A 14,222-nucleotide genomic window follows, 5' to 3' on the forward strand; every position below is an offset into this window, starting at 1 on the left:
AAATGTTGTTTTATAACAGGTCTGAGAAAGACTTTCATTCATCAAAAAATTTATTAAATGCCACCATATACCATGCACTTATCTGGATTTGCAAATTACAACAGGGAACAAGATAAGTAAAATGCCTGCTCTCATGGAGCATTCTTTCTAGTGGAGAGGACAGTCGATTAACAAAAAAGCAAATAAATAAAATGCAGTCAGTGAGAAGAGCTATGAAGATACGAAAATGGGGTAACAGTATAGAAGATACCTCTCTGAATGGACACATTAAGCTACAGAGCTAATATTTTTTGTTTTTTCTACATTGGGGAATACAGTGCACAGTATTTATCAAACACAGGTTGATCAGGAACCCTTTTCTCAACGAACATCTATTAATTCTATTAATAGCTCATCAAATCAAAAAATGCTCTTCTAGCCAATATGCAGCTAATGGCAGGGTCAAGACTCAAATATAGCTCTTCTGATCCTAAATACAGTGTTTTTATATATCTTCTTCACCTATAAAAGCATAAATAATAATAGTACATATCTCATAGAATCATAATGGAAATTAAAGTAGCTAATTCAGGTATAAAACACCTGACAGGCAGGTTCGTATACACTGTGCTCAGTAAATGTTGTAGTTACTATTAATACAGTTACCATGCACGTCTTCCTCTATTATCTCAAGGTGACTTATATTGCCTTCTTTTAATATCTTGAATACTTTATTTCCATCTCTTTTATAAGACTTAAGTAATTCTGTTCACTCTTCTACATGGTAGATTTCTTAAAGACCACAACTCAAATAGAGACTGCACATGGCTAGGCCACAATGAAAGCTTACTATGTGTTTGTGTACACAATATCCAAAGTGGGTTAAATGTGCGTGTGAAAAAAAAAAAAAACTTATATAAAAAAGAAATCTCCCCTCTAGGAAACACAAACCATACTATAGCAAAGCTTCCATGAAACATCTTCATAATTACACATTTTATATATTCAAAATACTTTTATAAATTAACATCATCAGTACTGGTGACTGCACATGGCAGACCCAGTAATGGGTCATATTCTTCCCAATAAGATGTACTAAGATACCATTTCATTTCTTTGATATTCCTGCCAAAAATGCATAACCATAACTTTATCAAGAAAAAAACATCAGACAAGCCCAAGCCGAAAAACATTCTACAAGATAAATGACCTGAACTTTTCAAAATTGTTAAAATTTTAAACATGTTAAAATCGTAAGAGATAAGGAGTAAAAATGTGTTCCTAATTACAGGAGGCTAAAGAGACATACAGCTAAATTTAACAAGTGATCTTGGACTGGATCCTGAACTAACAAATTATGTTGTTGTTTTTATAAAGAACATTGGTGGAACAACTGGCAAAACTGAGTAAGAACTGTAGATTAAATAACTAACCTATATCAATGTTAACTTTCTGATTTTCATCATCATCAGATGGCAGTTATATAAGACAATTTCACTGTTTTTAGGAAGCACATACTGCAGTATTTATAGGTAAAGAAGCATTAGGTCTACAATTTAATCTCAAAGGGTTCAGAAAAAAAAATCTATGGATAAATACAGAGAAAGAAAAAAAAATCACAAACTGAACACAGCAAAAGAACAAGATTTGGGTCAAAAGTATATGAATCCTTTGTACTGTGAAAACATTTTCAAAAGTCTGAAATTATTTCAAAACAAAATATCTAAACACAAAAGTAATTGGTGAGAAAAAGGAAAGATGGCAAATAATCACATGAAAAGATGTTCTAGATCATTACCAGCAAGTAAAAGTGCAAATTAAAAGCACAAGGAGATGCCACTAAAAGCAAAAAAGAATTTTCAATTCTGTTGGTGAGCATTTGGGGCAAATGAAGCTATCAAACATTACTGGAGGGAGGGAATACAAGCTGTATAGTCACTTTGTAAGAAACTTCTAAATGGTTTTCCAGAGTTAAACATACACTTACCACATTACCCAACAATCCTAGGTATTAATCCAAGAAAAATTAAAACTTACATTCAAACAAAACCTGCATGCAAATATTTGCATCAATTTATTCATAATCACCAAATACTGAAAACAACTCAAATGTCTATCAACTGTTAAATGGATAAACTGCGATACGTTTATATAAAGGAATCCTCGGGATTCCTGGGTGGCACAGCGGTTTAGCGCCTGCCTTTGGCCCGGGGCGTGATCCTGAAGACCCGGGATCGAATCCCACGTCGGGCTCCCGGTGCATGGAGCCTGCTTCTCCCTCTGCCTATGTCTCTGCCTCTCTCTCTCTCTCTGTGTGACTATCATAAATAAAAATTTTAAACAAATAAAAATAAAAAAAAAATAAAGGAATCCTACTTAGCAATAAAAAGGAATGAATTATTAATAATGCAACAACATGTATGAATTCCTAAAGCATTATGCTAAGTGAAAGAAATCAGTCTCAAAAGTTACACGTTGTATTATTCCATATATGTTTATGATATTCTGCAAAAAAGCAAAAAAAAAGCAGGGGGGAGGAAAATAGATCAGTGGTTGTTAAGGGTAAAGTTGGTGGAGGGGTTAATTAAAAATAGGCAGCATTGGGACGCCTGGGTCGCTCAGCAGTAGAGCATCTACCCAGGGCCTGATCCTGGAGTCCCACATCGGGCTCCCTGCATGGAGCCTACTTCTCTCTCTGCCTATGTCTCTGCCTCTCTCTTTCTATGTCTCTCATGAATGAATAAATAAAATCTTTAACAACAACGCCAATAAAAATAGGCACCATGAAATAAAAATAGGCAGTATGATGGAATTTGGGAGGGGGAGGCTGATAGGGCTGTCCTTTGTCTTGACTATTACTGTCATTACACAATTTTATGCATACATCAAAACTCATTGAGCTATATATTAAAAAGAATGAATTTTACTATTTATAAATTTAAGGTATACATTATGCTGAAGAGAAATAAAGTACTTTCACAGGCACCTCATTTTATTCTCAGTCCAATAAACACTGTGTAGGTACTATCACTGTGTAGGTACTATTACTCTCATTTCACATGTGAGGAAACCAAAGCATATAGCAAATTACAGATCGTAGGACCAAAAGTGTAGTCCAGATACACTGATCCTATACAAATGTTTTAGTCTCTTAATTTTCTCATGTTCCACTAAGCTTTATGGGCCACACTGTCCCTAAAGACAAACAGGTTCAAAGAAAGGAAAAACAGGATCGGAGGGAGGGAAGAAAAAAAGACAGGTAGTAGGAGTGTGTCTGTTAGAATTTGTCCTTTGTCCTTAAGGAATTAAAAATAGTCTATAGCTGAAGAAGTCTAAATAGTGATCTATAGAGGCAACAAATTAATTGGCATTAAAGGATTAACTGGTGATTTCTTCCATAAAAACCTCAATTTCTTAGCACAAAGAAAAAGCAAACAAAACATTCACAGGTAACCTTGTACTATTGCTACAATTTAAGCTATGCAAAGTCTTCAGAATAATATTGAGAACAACAATGACAATTCAGAATGGATTTTACAACTTTAAATGTTTAAAGGTATCCCAGATGCTATCACTCAAGGGTGGAAAACAATAGGGAAACCTTTAAAGACACCTTTTTGGTTTTAGAATCCAAGAAGTGGCAGTATGTTTGCCATAGAACATACTGTACGTAGAGCAGCTGGAGAGGAAATTGTTTAGTTTCCTTAAGAAAAAAATTAAAAATAAAAAACTGCATCTGTACTACAAACAGCATACTTTACCTAAAAACAGTGGTGTGGTTTCCTCTAAAGTAGTTGCATTAGGATCTGCCCCAGCTTCTAAAAGAATCTGTACAATCTTCCAATGTCCTTGACTTGCAGCAAGATGTAATGCACAGAAGCCCTCAAAAGTCTTTGTCTTAATGTAATTTTCAGATGAATCTACTGTAAAAACAAAAAACAAAAACGAAATGTCAACTGGAAAATACCACTGCTATTTCTTGTGCTTAAAAAGGAAAGATTCCAAGAATTTGAAGAAATATTAAAAATATGATTTTAAATGGGAGGTCTGAGTTTAAAACTCAGACTAGAAAATCAAGAAACAGTTCTATAGGTGTCACAGTGTGAAAAGCTCTCTGGTATTCTTAACGCACAAATTCTGCCCACAAACTCATTTTCTATTCCCTAATTTCCAGTGGGTAGGGGGGAAAGGGAGTGGCAGGATTTGAAAGGTAACCCAAAAGCAAGATCTGAAGAGGATACAGCACCAAAATTGTGCTTAAGCAAACTATTAATAAATTTGATTTTTTTTAATTTCTAAGTTTCCATGAGAAATGGTCTCATCTCAAATGAGCATTACTTCCTTGTATTCAATTAATAATATGATGGTAGTTTAAAATACTCCTTTTCTAACCTAAGACTACAGTCTAATAGCTAATAAAGACTATGTTTCTAAAATAATAAAATGTAATAAAATGCACCCCAAAGAAATCAAAGAGTGGCATACAACTTCTAAGAATTAATTTACTTTAAGGTTTCTAGGGTTTGTTATAAAAGTCTCAAGATTCTGGTAAAATTAAAATTACGTAAATAATGTCTACCTTAAAATTTTTGTAACTCCACAGCAAAATATAATATTGAAGTCACTTTGAAAAGTGATTTTCTTACTTTTGCTTCCAAAACAGTAAAAGTCTAACCCCACAATAAAAGAATGGGCTATAGGGTGGACAGTGAAGGCATTTTGAGGCTACAAAAAAATTTTAAGACTTTAAATAATGTTTTCTTGAAAAACTAGGCTTAATGTCCTTGAATAAAATAATCATCTGTTTTAAGTAATTCTTATAAATGTAACCCACTGATGAAATGGGCAAAGATATAATAATATTCAAATATCAGCTTGTAAGCATAAATACTTTTTGTAAAAAGCCTCAAACTTTACAGAAGCACAACTAAACAGCAAGATAGAGCAGTTATATTTTTAAAGCTCATATCACGGGGGCACCTGGGTGGCTTAGTAGATTGAGGATCTGCCTTTCCACTCAGGTCATGATCTCCAGGACCTCCAATAGAGCCCCTTGTTGCAGTAGCCTTCTTGCTCAGGAGGGAGTCTGCTTCTCTCTCTCTCTCTCTCTCTCTCTCTCCCCCTCTGCCCCTCCCCACTGCTTATTCTTTCTCTTTCTCTCTCTCTTTCTCTTTTCTCTCTCTCTCCTCTCCTGCTCTCAAATAAATAAAATCTTAAAAAAATAAAATTTTAAAAATAGAGCTCATATCAAAAAAACAGTATTTCCCAGATTAGTCAGAAACTGACCTTTATTCAGATATCCACAAAACTATAAGGTTAAGATAAAAACTAGAAATACATAGATATATATAGATACACAGACAGCTCCAAATGGGAAATCTCAATATTATAAAGATGCCCATTTTTTCCATTCTAATCAAAATGCCAAAAGAGCAGGCTGTTGTTCAGCTGCTTGCTTTTATACTTGGTTAAAGTGACTGAAGTTGATAGGGATAGGAGAGGGCAGAAAAGAATAGCAAAGAAGTTAGAAAAATAAAGTACTGAGACAAGACTAGACTTATTCTGTATACTAAACCGAGTCTTAAAGTTAGAATAAGTAAAACAATGTGGCAGTGACACAAAGGGAGAGAGGAGGGTGCCCCTGAGGGAGTGGAGCCAGCAGAAGTAAAAAGAAACAATGAAGAGATGATGACCTAGGCCAATGTAGGGTAGGACGCTAAGGAAATTTCCTTTGGAAAAAAAGGATGTTCTCATTCACTGAGAAAGAAAAAAAAAGAGATAAAGCTTAATCCTAGCCATTTAAAAGACTATTTTATAAAACAAAGAGAGGGGCACCTGGGTGGCTCAGTAGTTGAATGTCTGCCTCTGGCTCAGGTCAGGATCCTGGGGTCCTGGGATTAAATCCTGCTTCTCCCTCTGCCTATGTCCCTGCCTCTCTGTCTCTCTCCTGAATAAATGAATAAAATCTTTAAAAAATAAAAAAATAAAAATAAAAATAAAAAAAAACAAAGAGAGAACCTTACCTAATGTATGCAATTAAAAAAAAAAAAAAAACCACCAGGCAGAGGCAGTGGGGGAAATCTCAGGATAGAATGGGGACTGTGACAAAACCATCTAACTGGATTACAAATGGATGACACTTTAGAAGATGGTTTCATCATGACTAGAAACTGTAAGGCTAAAGACAAAAGGTGTACAAGTACACTGCAGGCTAGTCAGTAAAGTTGTTTTGCATAGGGAAAAAGATTAACAATTCTGAAACCACTATATATGTACAATAAGATCAAACAAATGAATGTATGGTTGACAGTGACGGTCTCACCTTTGGGAAGAGAGGTTACAAAGAAGTAAAGGAAAAAGGCTAGAATGAACCACATGGTACTGGATTAGAATCCAGACATCAGTTTATGAACTTGTGTTTAGCTATAATACAGATACAGATGGATACAGAAATACTTATAAGTATGTGTATATACATGGGTTAATATATTTCCTAACTCTGCTAAAGGGGCTTAAAAGTAAAGACATGCCAGGGGCCAGGAGCACACTCAGTGCCCAGATCTTGATTTTGAGTACCATTCTCCAACAAAAGGAACCAGGGCTCCTAAGAAAATAGTTGATTCTACAGTTGTCACGCAGAATATACAAAATGAGCCTGGAGCATCTTCCAGGTCCAGCAAGTAAAAAAAGGTGCTTAAAAAACAAAACGGGGTAGGGGTGGGGGGCCCTGAGTGGCTCAGTTGGTTAAGCATCTGCCTTCAGCTCAGGTCATGATCTTGAAGTCCCAGGATCGAGCCCTATGCTAGGTTGCCTGCTCAGTGGAGAATCTCCTTTTCCCTCTCCTTCTGCCCCTCCCCCTGGCTCCCTCTCTCTCTCTCTCTCTCAAATAAATAAAAGCTTAAAAATATAAGGTCCTGTCAAGGAAACACAAGAGCCAATCTGGAAAGGTACTCAATGACAAAAACTAGAACAAACTGAGCAACAAAATAAATAACATCATTTGGATTATAACTCAATATATAAAATTAATACATAGGAGTCCTAGAAAATATAAATGATTGAATAAATAAAGAGAGGAGATACTCTAAATACCAAAAAAAAATCCAAATAATTTATGTAGATACTCCCCACTCAAGGAAGGGAGGAAAAAAAAAAATAAAAAAAGGAAGGGAGCTTAATTCCCACCTGAGTGAGGGCCACCCTTAGCAATTTGTGTACACACCTATGTTAGGAAAGAAAAAAAAAAACACCTGTGCAATTATCTATGAAATAAAGAAAAGGCACTTCTCACTCAGGATGAAAAATAGTGAAGTCAGTCAACTACTAAATTGAGATCTTAGGGCAGCCCTGGTGGCTCAGCGGTTTAGCGCCGCCTTCGGCCCAGGGCATGATCCTGGAGACCCGGGATCGAGTCCCGCGTCGGGCTCCCTACATGGAGCCTGCTTCTCCCTCTGCCTGTGACTCTGCCTCTCTGTCTGTCTCTCTCTGATGAATAAATAAAGTCCTTTTTAAAAAATAATAATAATAATAATAAAATAAATTGAGATCTTAAAAGATTTTACCTATCAAAAAAAATACATTTAAATAGTTAACTCTAAAACCACTGGATCAGGAAAGTAACCTGGTTTAACCAACACAGTAGATTTAGAGTTAGAAGATTTGGGCTGCAATCCTGGCTCCACCAAATCTACTTTGGATTACCCTTTGGGTAAATTACTCAAACTCTCTGAAGCATAGGTTTCTTAACAGTAAAACCAAGATAAAACAGCTGGCCTAAACCCTTAAAGGAGTTCAACAGAATTACAGCATTTTATACTGTCACAATTGTCGCAAATTTGGGAAAGTCTCCAGAACATTATTTTTTTAAGTTCTATTTATTTGAGAGAGAGAACAAGTGGGCACACATGGGGGAGGGGCAGAAAGACAGGGAGAGAGAGTCTCAAGAAGACTCAACACTGAGCACAGAATCCAACTTAGGGCTCAATCTACGACCCTAGGATCAAGACCCTAGCCGAAACCAAGAGTCTGATGCTTAACTGACTGTGCCACCCAGGTGCCCTCCAAAACATCATTTTAAGAAAGCTGTCAGGACCCAATGTAAATTGGTTTTGGAAATTCCAATAATAAACTGCCCTTCTTAACTGATACATAGGGACCAAAGGGACCTTACCTATCTTGAACTAGACTATCAACCACCACCCTCTCACTCTCTTCCTTTCCTTATAAATTCTTAGGAAAATGGCTCATAACACTATTTTTAATGCCTTAACTTCTACTTGCTTTTCACTGGAAGGCAAAGCAGTTTCTGCTTCTATTCTAATTATTGAAAATTTTTTTTAATTTTATTTATTTATTCATGAGAGAGACACACACACAGAGAGAGAGAGAGAGAGAGAGAGGCAGAGACACAGGCAGAGGGAGAAGCAGGCCCCATGCAGGGAGCCCAACGTGGGACTCGGTCCAGGGTCTCCAGGATCACACACTGGACTGAAGGCAGCGCTAAACCACTGAGCCACCTGGGCTGCCCTAATTATTGAAATTTTAAATGTAAAGGCATTAAAGACTTCATAATGGACAAACCCATAATGGGCACTTCAGTTCCTTTATGACAACTTGCAAGTTCTTCCTTGGCTGCACTTTCAGATTTTAAAGATTTTATTTATTTAGTTGAGAGAGAGAAAACAGGTGCAAAGGCCAGGGCCAAGGGGCGGAGGGGAGAGGGGGCAGTGATGAAGGAAAAGCTGACTCCTGGATGAGCAGGGATCCCAACTGGGGGCATGATCCCAGGACCCTGGGATCATGACCTGAGCTGAAGGCAGAAGCTTAACCAACAGCCACCCAGGCGCCCCTGAAATGTTGGAATATTTCTAATCTTACAGATGAAGAAAATGAAGCACCAAGAGATTAAAAGACCTGTCCAAGACCACACTAATTTGGTGGCAGGGTCAGCAGAACCCAGGTCCATCTGAACACAACTCTTAATCCTATGTTACACTGCCTAATTACCAAATAATTTTCAGCATCTGTTATCATGCCCAGTATGACAGCATATTTTCTTAACACGAACTTAAAAAAAGTACTATGAATTAGTTCATATATTTGCCAAATAAAAATATTTGTTGGTGATATGCTACAATTAACTACAAAATTTTAAATGACCTTTAATTAGTAAGTGGTTTAATACTGAATGGCATGATTAATTCCCACTGAAGAGCACTATTGTCTTCTAAAATGAAAAGATGCTTAAAATCTCTGTACCTATTACATAAACTTCCAATACAGGAAAGAAGACAAGCAAATTTGTTATTTATATTAATACTTTAAATAGAAAGTTAAAGCAAAAAACATATACATGCATATTAAATTTTTAAGTAACCCATACCACAGTTGAATGCTCTTCTCCAACTTGAATGAGAAAACCATGTATGATTCTTGGGCTAGATTCTGGGTATAAACTGAAGAGAAGGTAAAGCAAATTCTTTCTAAATATCTAAGATGTTTCCAATCGTTTTATGTAGGACTGAGCACTTTTGTAACTTTAGTACACTAATAAAAGGCATGTTTTAAGAATCTCTGGCAGTTCACTAATACTAAGTGAAATTCAAGGAAATAGAAATTATGTAATAAAAGACACTTTTATGTATATTAGCAGAGCTATAAAGGACAAGAGAATTATGAACTAAATAAAATACAGATATAATAAGTAGTAAGGGATGTTATACAGGTATAACAAGTAACAGAAATGTCGAACTTGCTTTGGAAACTTTTAAGATTAACCCATAATTGTGAGTTGACTGGTACAGATATAAAGATGACACTGTCACCAATAAGCAAAAGAGATCTCACTTCAGTTCTCCAGACTAAAAATTTTGTACTTCATTATCATTTTAAAATATATCCTCACGTGTAGCTGTATGCTAGCTAGACCTTTTACAAAATAGCTACCATTCCTCACTGGTCAATGTTCCTGAACTTGAATCATCCAAGTAAGTTTAAACTGTTTTTAAAAGGCAGGGGATCTGAATAAAGTATGGACTTTAGTTAATTTACAAAAGGGGAGATGGGCCAGAAGAACATATAAAACATTTTTTAAAGTGACCAATAGGCTAAGGTAGCCTTTCTGCCTCATTCTAGTCTTTTTCTAGTTAATGAATCAAATAATCAGATCTAATAGAATTTTGGACATCAGTTCCAACTATAGAGAACAACCAAACTCATGGAAGACTAAAATCAAAAATGTTACCACCTCCTAAAACAAGACATATAGCTGCTTCCTAGTCTCTGCACACCCTACTTCCTAATCCTTGTGTACACACTACATGTAAACCAGATTTCAGTTTATTTATTCCAGTTTTATAACAGTTTATTTATTATTTATTCCAATTTATTTCCTAACAGTGAACTCTAATAAAAATACAGAGAGAAAATTGTAGTTGACCATTTGTATCATCGTTGATACATATACATATACATACATAGTTATTAACTATGTGTGGCTATTTTGTTCTCCAAAAACATCAAGCCTAAAAAAGTCTAGTCATTAAAAATAAAGGTGATACTTAAAATTTCTAACAGAAAACACAGATTACTTGAATAGCCAATTCAAACACATTTAGTCAAAAGCATGCCTAAGTTTATTCTGCAGCTATAGGGAAAAAAACTGTAACATAAACAATATTGTTCTGACATGGGAAGAAATAACAGTATATTGGGAATGACCTTTTTGACTAGAAACGAATATTTAAATTAATTCCTTTATCAGTAGAGAGAGACCAGGAACTCAAAGCTATAGAACTAACTTCAAACAAAGTCTGAAAACACTAACAAAGTTTTTAAAATTTGAGGCATAAAGTCTTTTTTTTCTAGTATCTCTGAATAGTCAACTATAACGGACTCTAGTAGAACATTTGCCTAGCAGTCATAACCAACTTCCTGTATTATGATTTGGGGAATTTAGCCTTGCCATCTCTCATCCCTTAAAACAAAGCAAATAAAAATCTATGCCATAAAAACAGAAGGATTATTTCCTTTCTCTTCCATGAAGCCATGAGTTAGTTCTGATGAACTATGGCACCAGAAGTCTAAACTCTGAGTAGCTCTACCTGTGATTATAAGTACACAGGGGAAAAACAAAACAAAACAAAACAAAAAAAACAAGTACACAGGGGAAGAGGAATCGGAATTCCCATGATCAATGAAAAGTGAATGGTTCACTGAGCATTACAACAGTGTTGCATTCAACCTCTGTTTAAATAAACTAAATGCTAAAAATGTTTACTTTGATTAAATGCTGGAAGGATGCCACAGTGGAAAAAAAGTGGGCTTCAGAATCAGAGAAATGGGTTCTAGTTTATTATATAATCTTTGGACAAATCCGCTTCTCTGACACTTGGTAAACTTCTCACCAATAAATGAGGATAACAATACCTCAAGAGCAATTTGGTATGTATTAAATAACGTAAATCAAGGATCTAATACAATGATTATTACAAAGCAGTGCTCAAACACCATTATCCCCTCAACCTCAGAATCTCTCATTTAGTCTCTTTTACTGAGTCCTTTTCTCAATAGTGAGCTCACAAATATACTACTGGCTCTCAGAAAGGGGGGAAAAAAAGCCCAAATTTATAGCTTTGGTTTACAGCACTGGTTGATTTCTGCAATGTAAATATTCTCACTTGACTGATCTCAGGTTATAAGCACAAAGTCAACTGAACACAGAGTTGGAAAGAGATGCACATGGCTACTCTCTGTCCCATTACCCTTTTACTCCCTCCACAACACTTTTACAATCTGAAATTATCTCGTTTAATGTTTAGGTATTGTCTGTCTCCCCCGACAGGAATATAAGCACCATACAGGCAGGGACCTAGTCTATCCTGTTCTCTACCATGACCTCAAATGGAAAAAAAAAAAAAAAAGACTAATTCAAACAAAGCACTCATACCCACAATTCCAAGAACACTGTTCCTTTTGTTTGGAAAAGGAAAAAAGAATAAACATGGCCAGTAACTACCAAATGCTTAATTAAAAGAGCTCACTCAGACAATAAAAATGGGCCAGGCACAGCAAGTTACACATAAAGGACAACATTTATAGATGTCCATCTGGTACAACAAACTTATATAACTGAAGGCAAGCAATCTTACCATTCTTAATAAATGCATAAACAGTTCTTGTATGGTCAGAGAAAAGGAATACAACTACTACTGTTAATAAATCCTACATGATGATTTTTGTATGTTTTATTGATCCAGCTTGTAGGCCCAGCCTCCCATACCCTGAATTTACTTTACCTGCATGAATTAACATCCGTAAACATTCTACAGAGTTGTGATAAGCTGCTTCATGAATTGGCATCCATCCCCTGTTATCAGCAACATCAACGCTACGTCCCTTTTTGAGCAGTTTTCTTAAGACTTTAACATTGCCTTCCCTGGCAGCAAGTCCAACCGTGGAGCATGTGTCAGAGTAAGCCTCTGTAAAATCCATTCTTTTGACCAGTCTACAAAACAAGGCAGAAAGAAAACACTATAGACAGTAAAACAACACTGTACTCCTAAAGATTAGCAGATCGAAGCAGGCCTGTCTTGCATCTGTCACAGGACTGCTGAGGAAAAGCCTAAGGTGGAGAAAGCGACCTGTCATGCCACAGCCTCTGCTGGAGTCTAAACCAGAAATGTCTCTAGGGAACTGGGATTCCTTGGAATGTTATTTAAGATATCAAGAGGGCAGCCCCGGTGGCTCAGCGGTTTAGTGCTGCCTTCAGCCCAGGGCCTGATCCTGGAGACCCGGAATCGAATCCCACGTCTGGCTCCCTGCATGGAGCCTGCTTCTCCCTCTGCCTGTGTCTCTGCCTCTCTCTCATGCTCTGTGTGTCTCATGAATAAATAAATAAAATCTCAAACCAAAAAAATAAATAAATAAAAAGATACCAAGAGTTTTAAGTGTTCTATCATTCCACTTCTAGAAATGTCTGAGCAGCAATTTCCTGCAGTCTTCTGCTCCTGTTCATATTCCACCGAATTGCATTCACTGGAATTCCGTGGATGAAGGAGCTAAACACCTCCAGTTAATCCCCAAGATGTAGTCTTTTACGTACAGATGGCCATTTAACTAACAGCAATGCTCAGCCTCAAGAATTAAGTTGCAGTCCACTCCAGGGAAAAGCTAAATCCAAAAAAAGCTAGGAAAGGAATGAACAAAGGAAAAGAACAAAGATAAGTAATAACTGTAGTTTTTCTGCTGGTCCTTTACGAAAGAGGCTTACATATTCATGTTTTCTTTCCTTGATGAAAATGTCCCACTGATAGAATATTTTGAATACACTGAAACGAATAAGAGCATCATAAAAAGACAAGTCCAGCTTTCCTACACCAGCCTGGAAATTTCTTGACAGCATTAGTGCCTCTTCCTCATCATCTCCCTCCAAAGGTCATTTCATGTTCCCCCAGTACAGTTCTCAGCAGATGATTCTCACAAAGACAGCTTCTTGTTAATCATACTGTATGAGGCTAAGGTTCAGGATTCTCAGGGAAAGGGTCATCTCCCAAGGGGCAGTGCCTCTTAATAACATTCCTCTTCCAGTCTTTCTTAGTTTTTCTAATGATGTAAGGAGGTGGTTCTGGAAATGTCAACATGTCTAGTCCAATACAGGTGAAAAACTTTCTACAACCCCATTCTAAATAATCTATACAAAAAATGAAGGTTTAGGGCAGCCCGGGTGGCTCAACGGTTTAGCGCCACCTTCAGCCCAGGGCATGATCCTGGAGTCCCGGGATGGAGTCCCATGTCAGGCTCCTTGCATGGTGCCTGCTTCTCCCTCTGCCTGTGTCTGTGCCCCTCTCTCTCTCTCTCTCTCTCTCTCTCTCTGTCTCACGAATAAATAGATATAATCTTTAAAAAACAAAATGAAGGTTTAAAAGGAGAAATTAAAAGAAAGCACAAAGCAGGGCGCCCAGGTGGCTCAGTCAGTTAAGCATCTGCCTTTGGCTCAGGTCATGATCCCAGGATCCTGGGATCAAGCCTCGCATCAGGTTCCCATCTTGGCAGGGAACCTGATTCTTCTCCCTCTGCTACTCCTCTTGCCTGTACTTTCTCTCTCGGCCTCTCTATGTCAAATAAATGAATAAAATCTTAAAAAGAAAAAGCACACAGCATTTCTTGTAAGACATTTAAATTTATCCATTGTCACATTTAAATATAAAGCTATAACTGCGGAAGTTGATTCTATAGTCAGCCTA

At 36.7% G+C, this 14,222-nt stretch overlaps 1 protein-coding gene across 1 annotated transcript in view; it reads right to left on the reverse strand.

Annotated features, from left to right (window-relative positions):
- Positions 1-12,480, reverse strand: part of ASB3 (ankyrin repeat and SOCS box containing 3) — a 74,226-nt gene extending 61,746 nt beyond the window's left edge. Inside the window, exons 1-2 of the mRNA NM_001205055.1 lie at positions 12,276-12,480; positions 3,741-3,899 (exon numbers count right to left, since the gene is read on the reverse strand). Of these exons, the coding sequence (NP_001191984.1) occupies positions 3,741-3,899; positions 12,276-12,471 (355 nt within the window). The 5' untranslated portion in view covers positions 12,472-12,480. The remainder of the gene's footprint in view (positions 1-3,740; positions 3,900-12,275) is intronic.
- Positions 12,481-14,222: the final 1,742 nt, after the last annotated feature.

Source organism: Canis lupus, chromosome 10, assembly GCF_011100685.1.
Source record: "Canis lupus familiaris isolate Mischka breed German Shepherd chromosome 10, alternate assembly UU_Cfam_GSD_1.0, whole genome shotgun sequence".
In the NCBI taxonomy this organism is placed as follows: domain Eukaryota; kingdom Metazoa; phylum Chordata; class Mammalia; order Carnivora; family Canidae; genus Canis; species Canis lupus.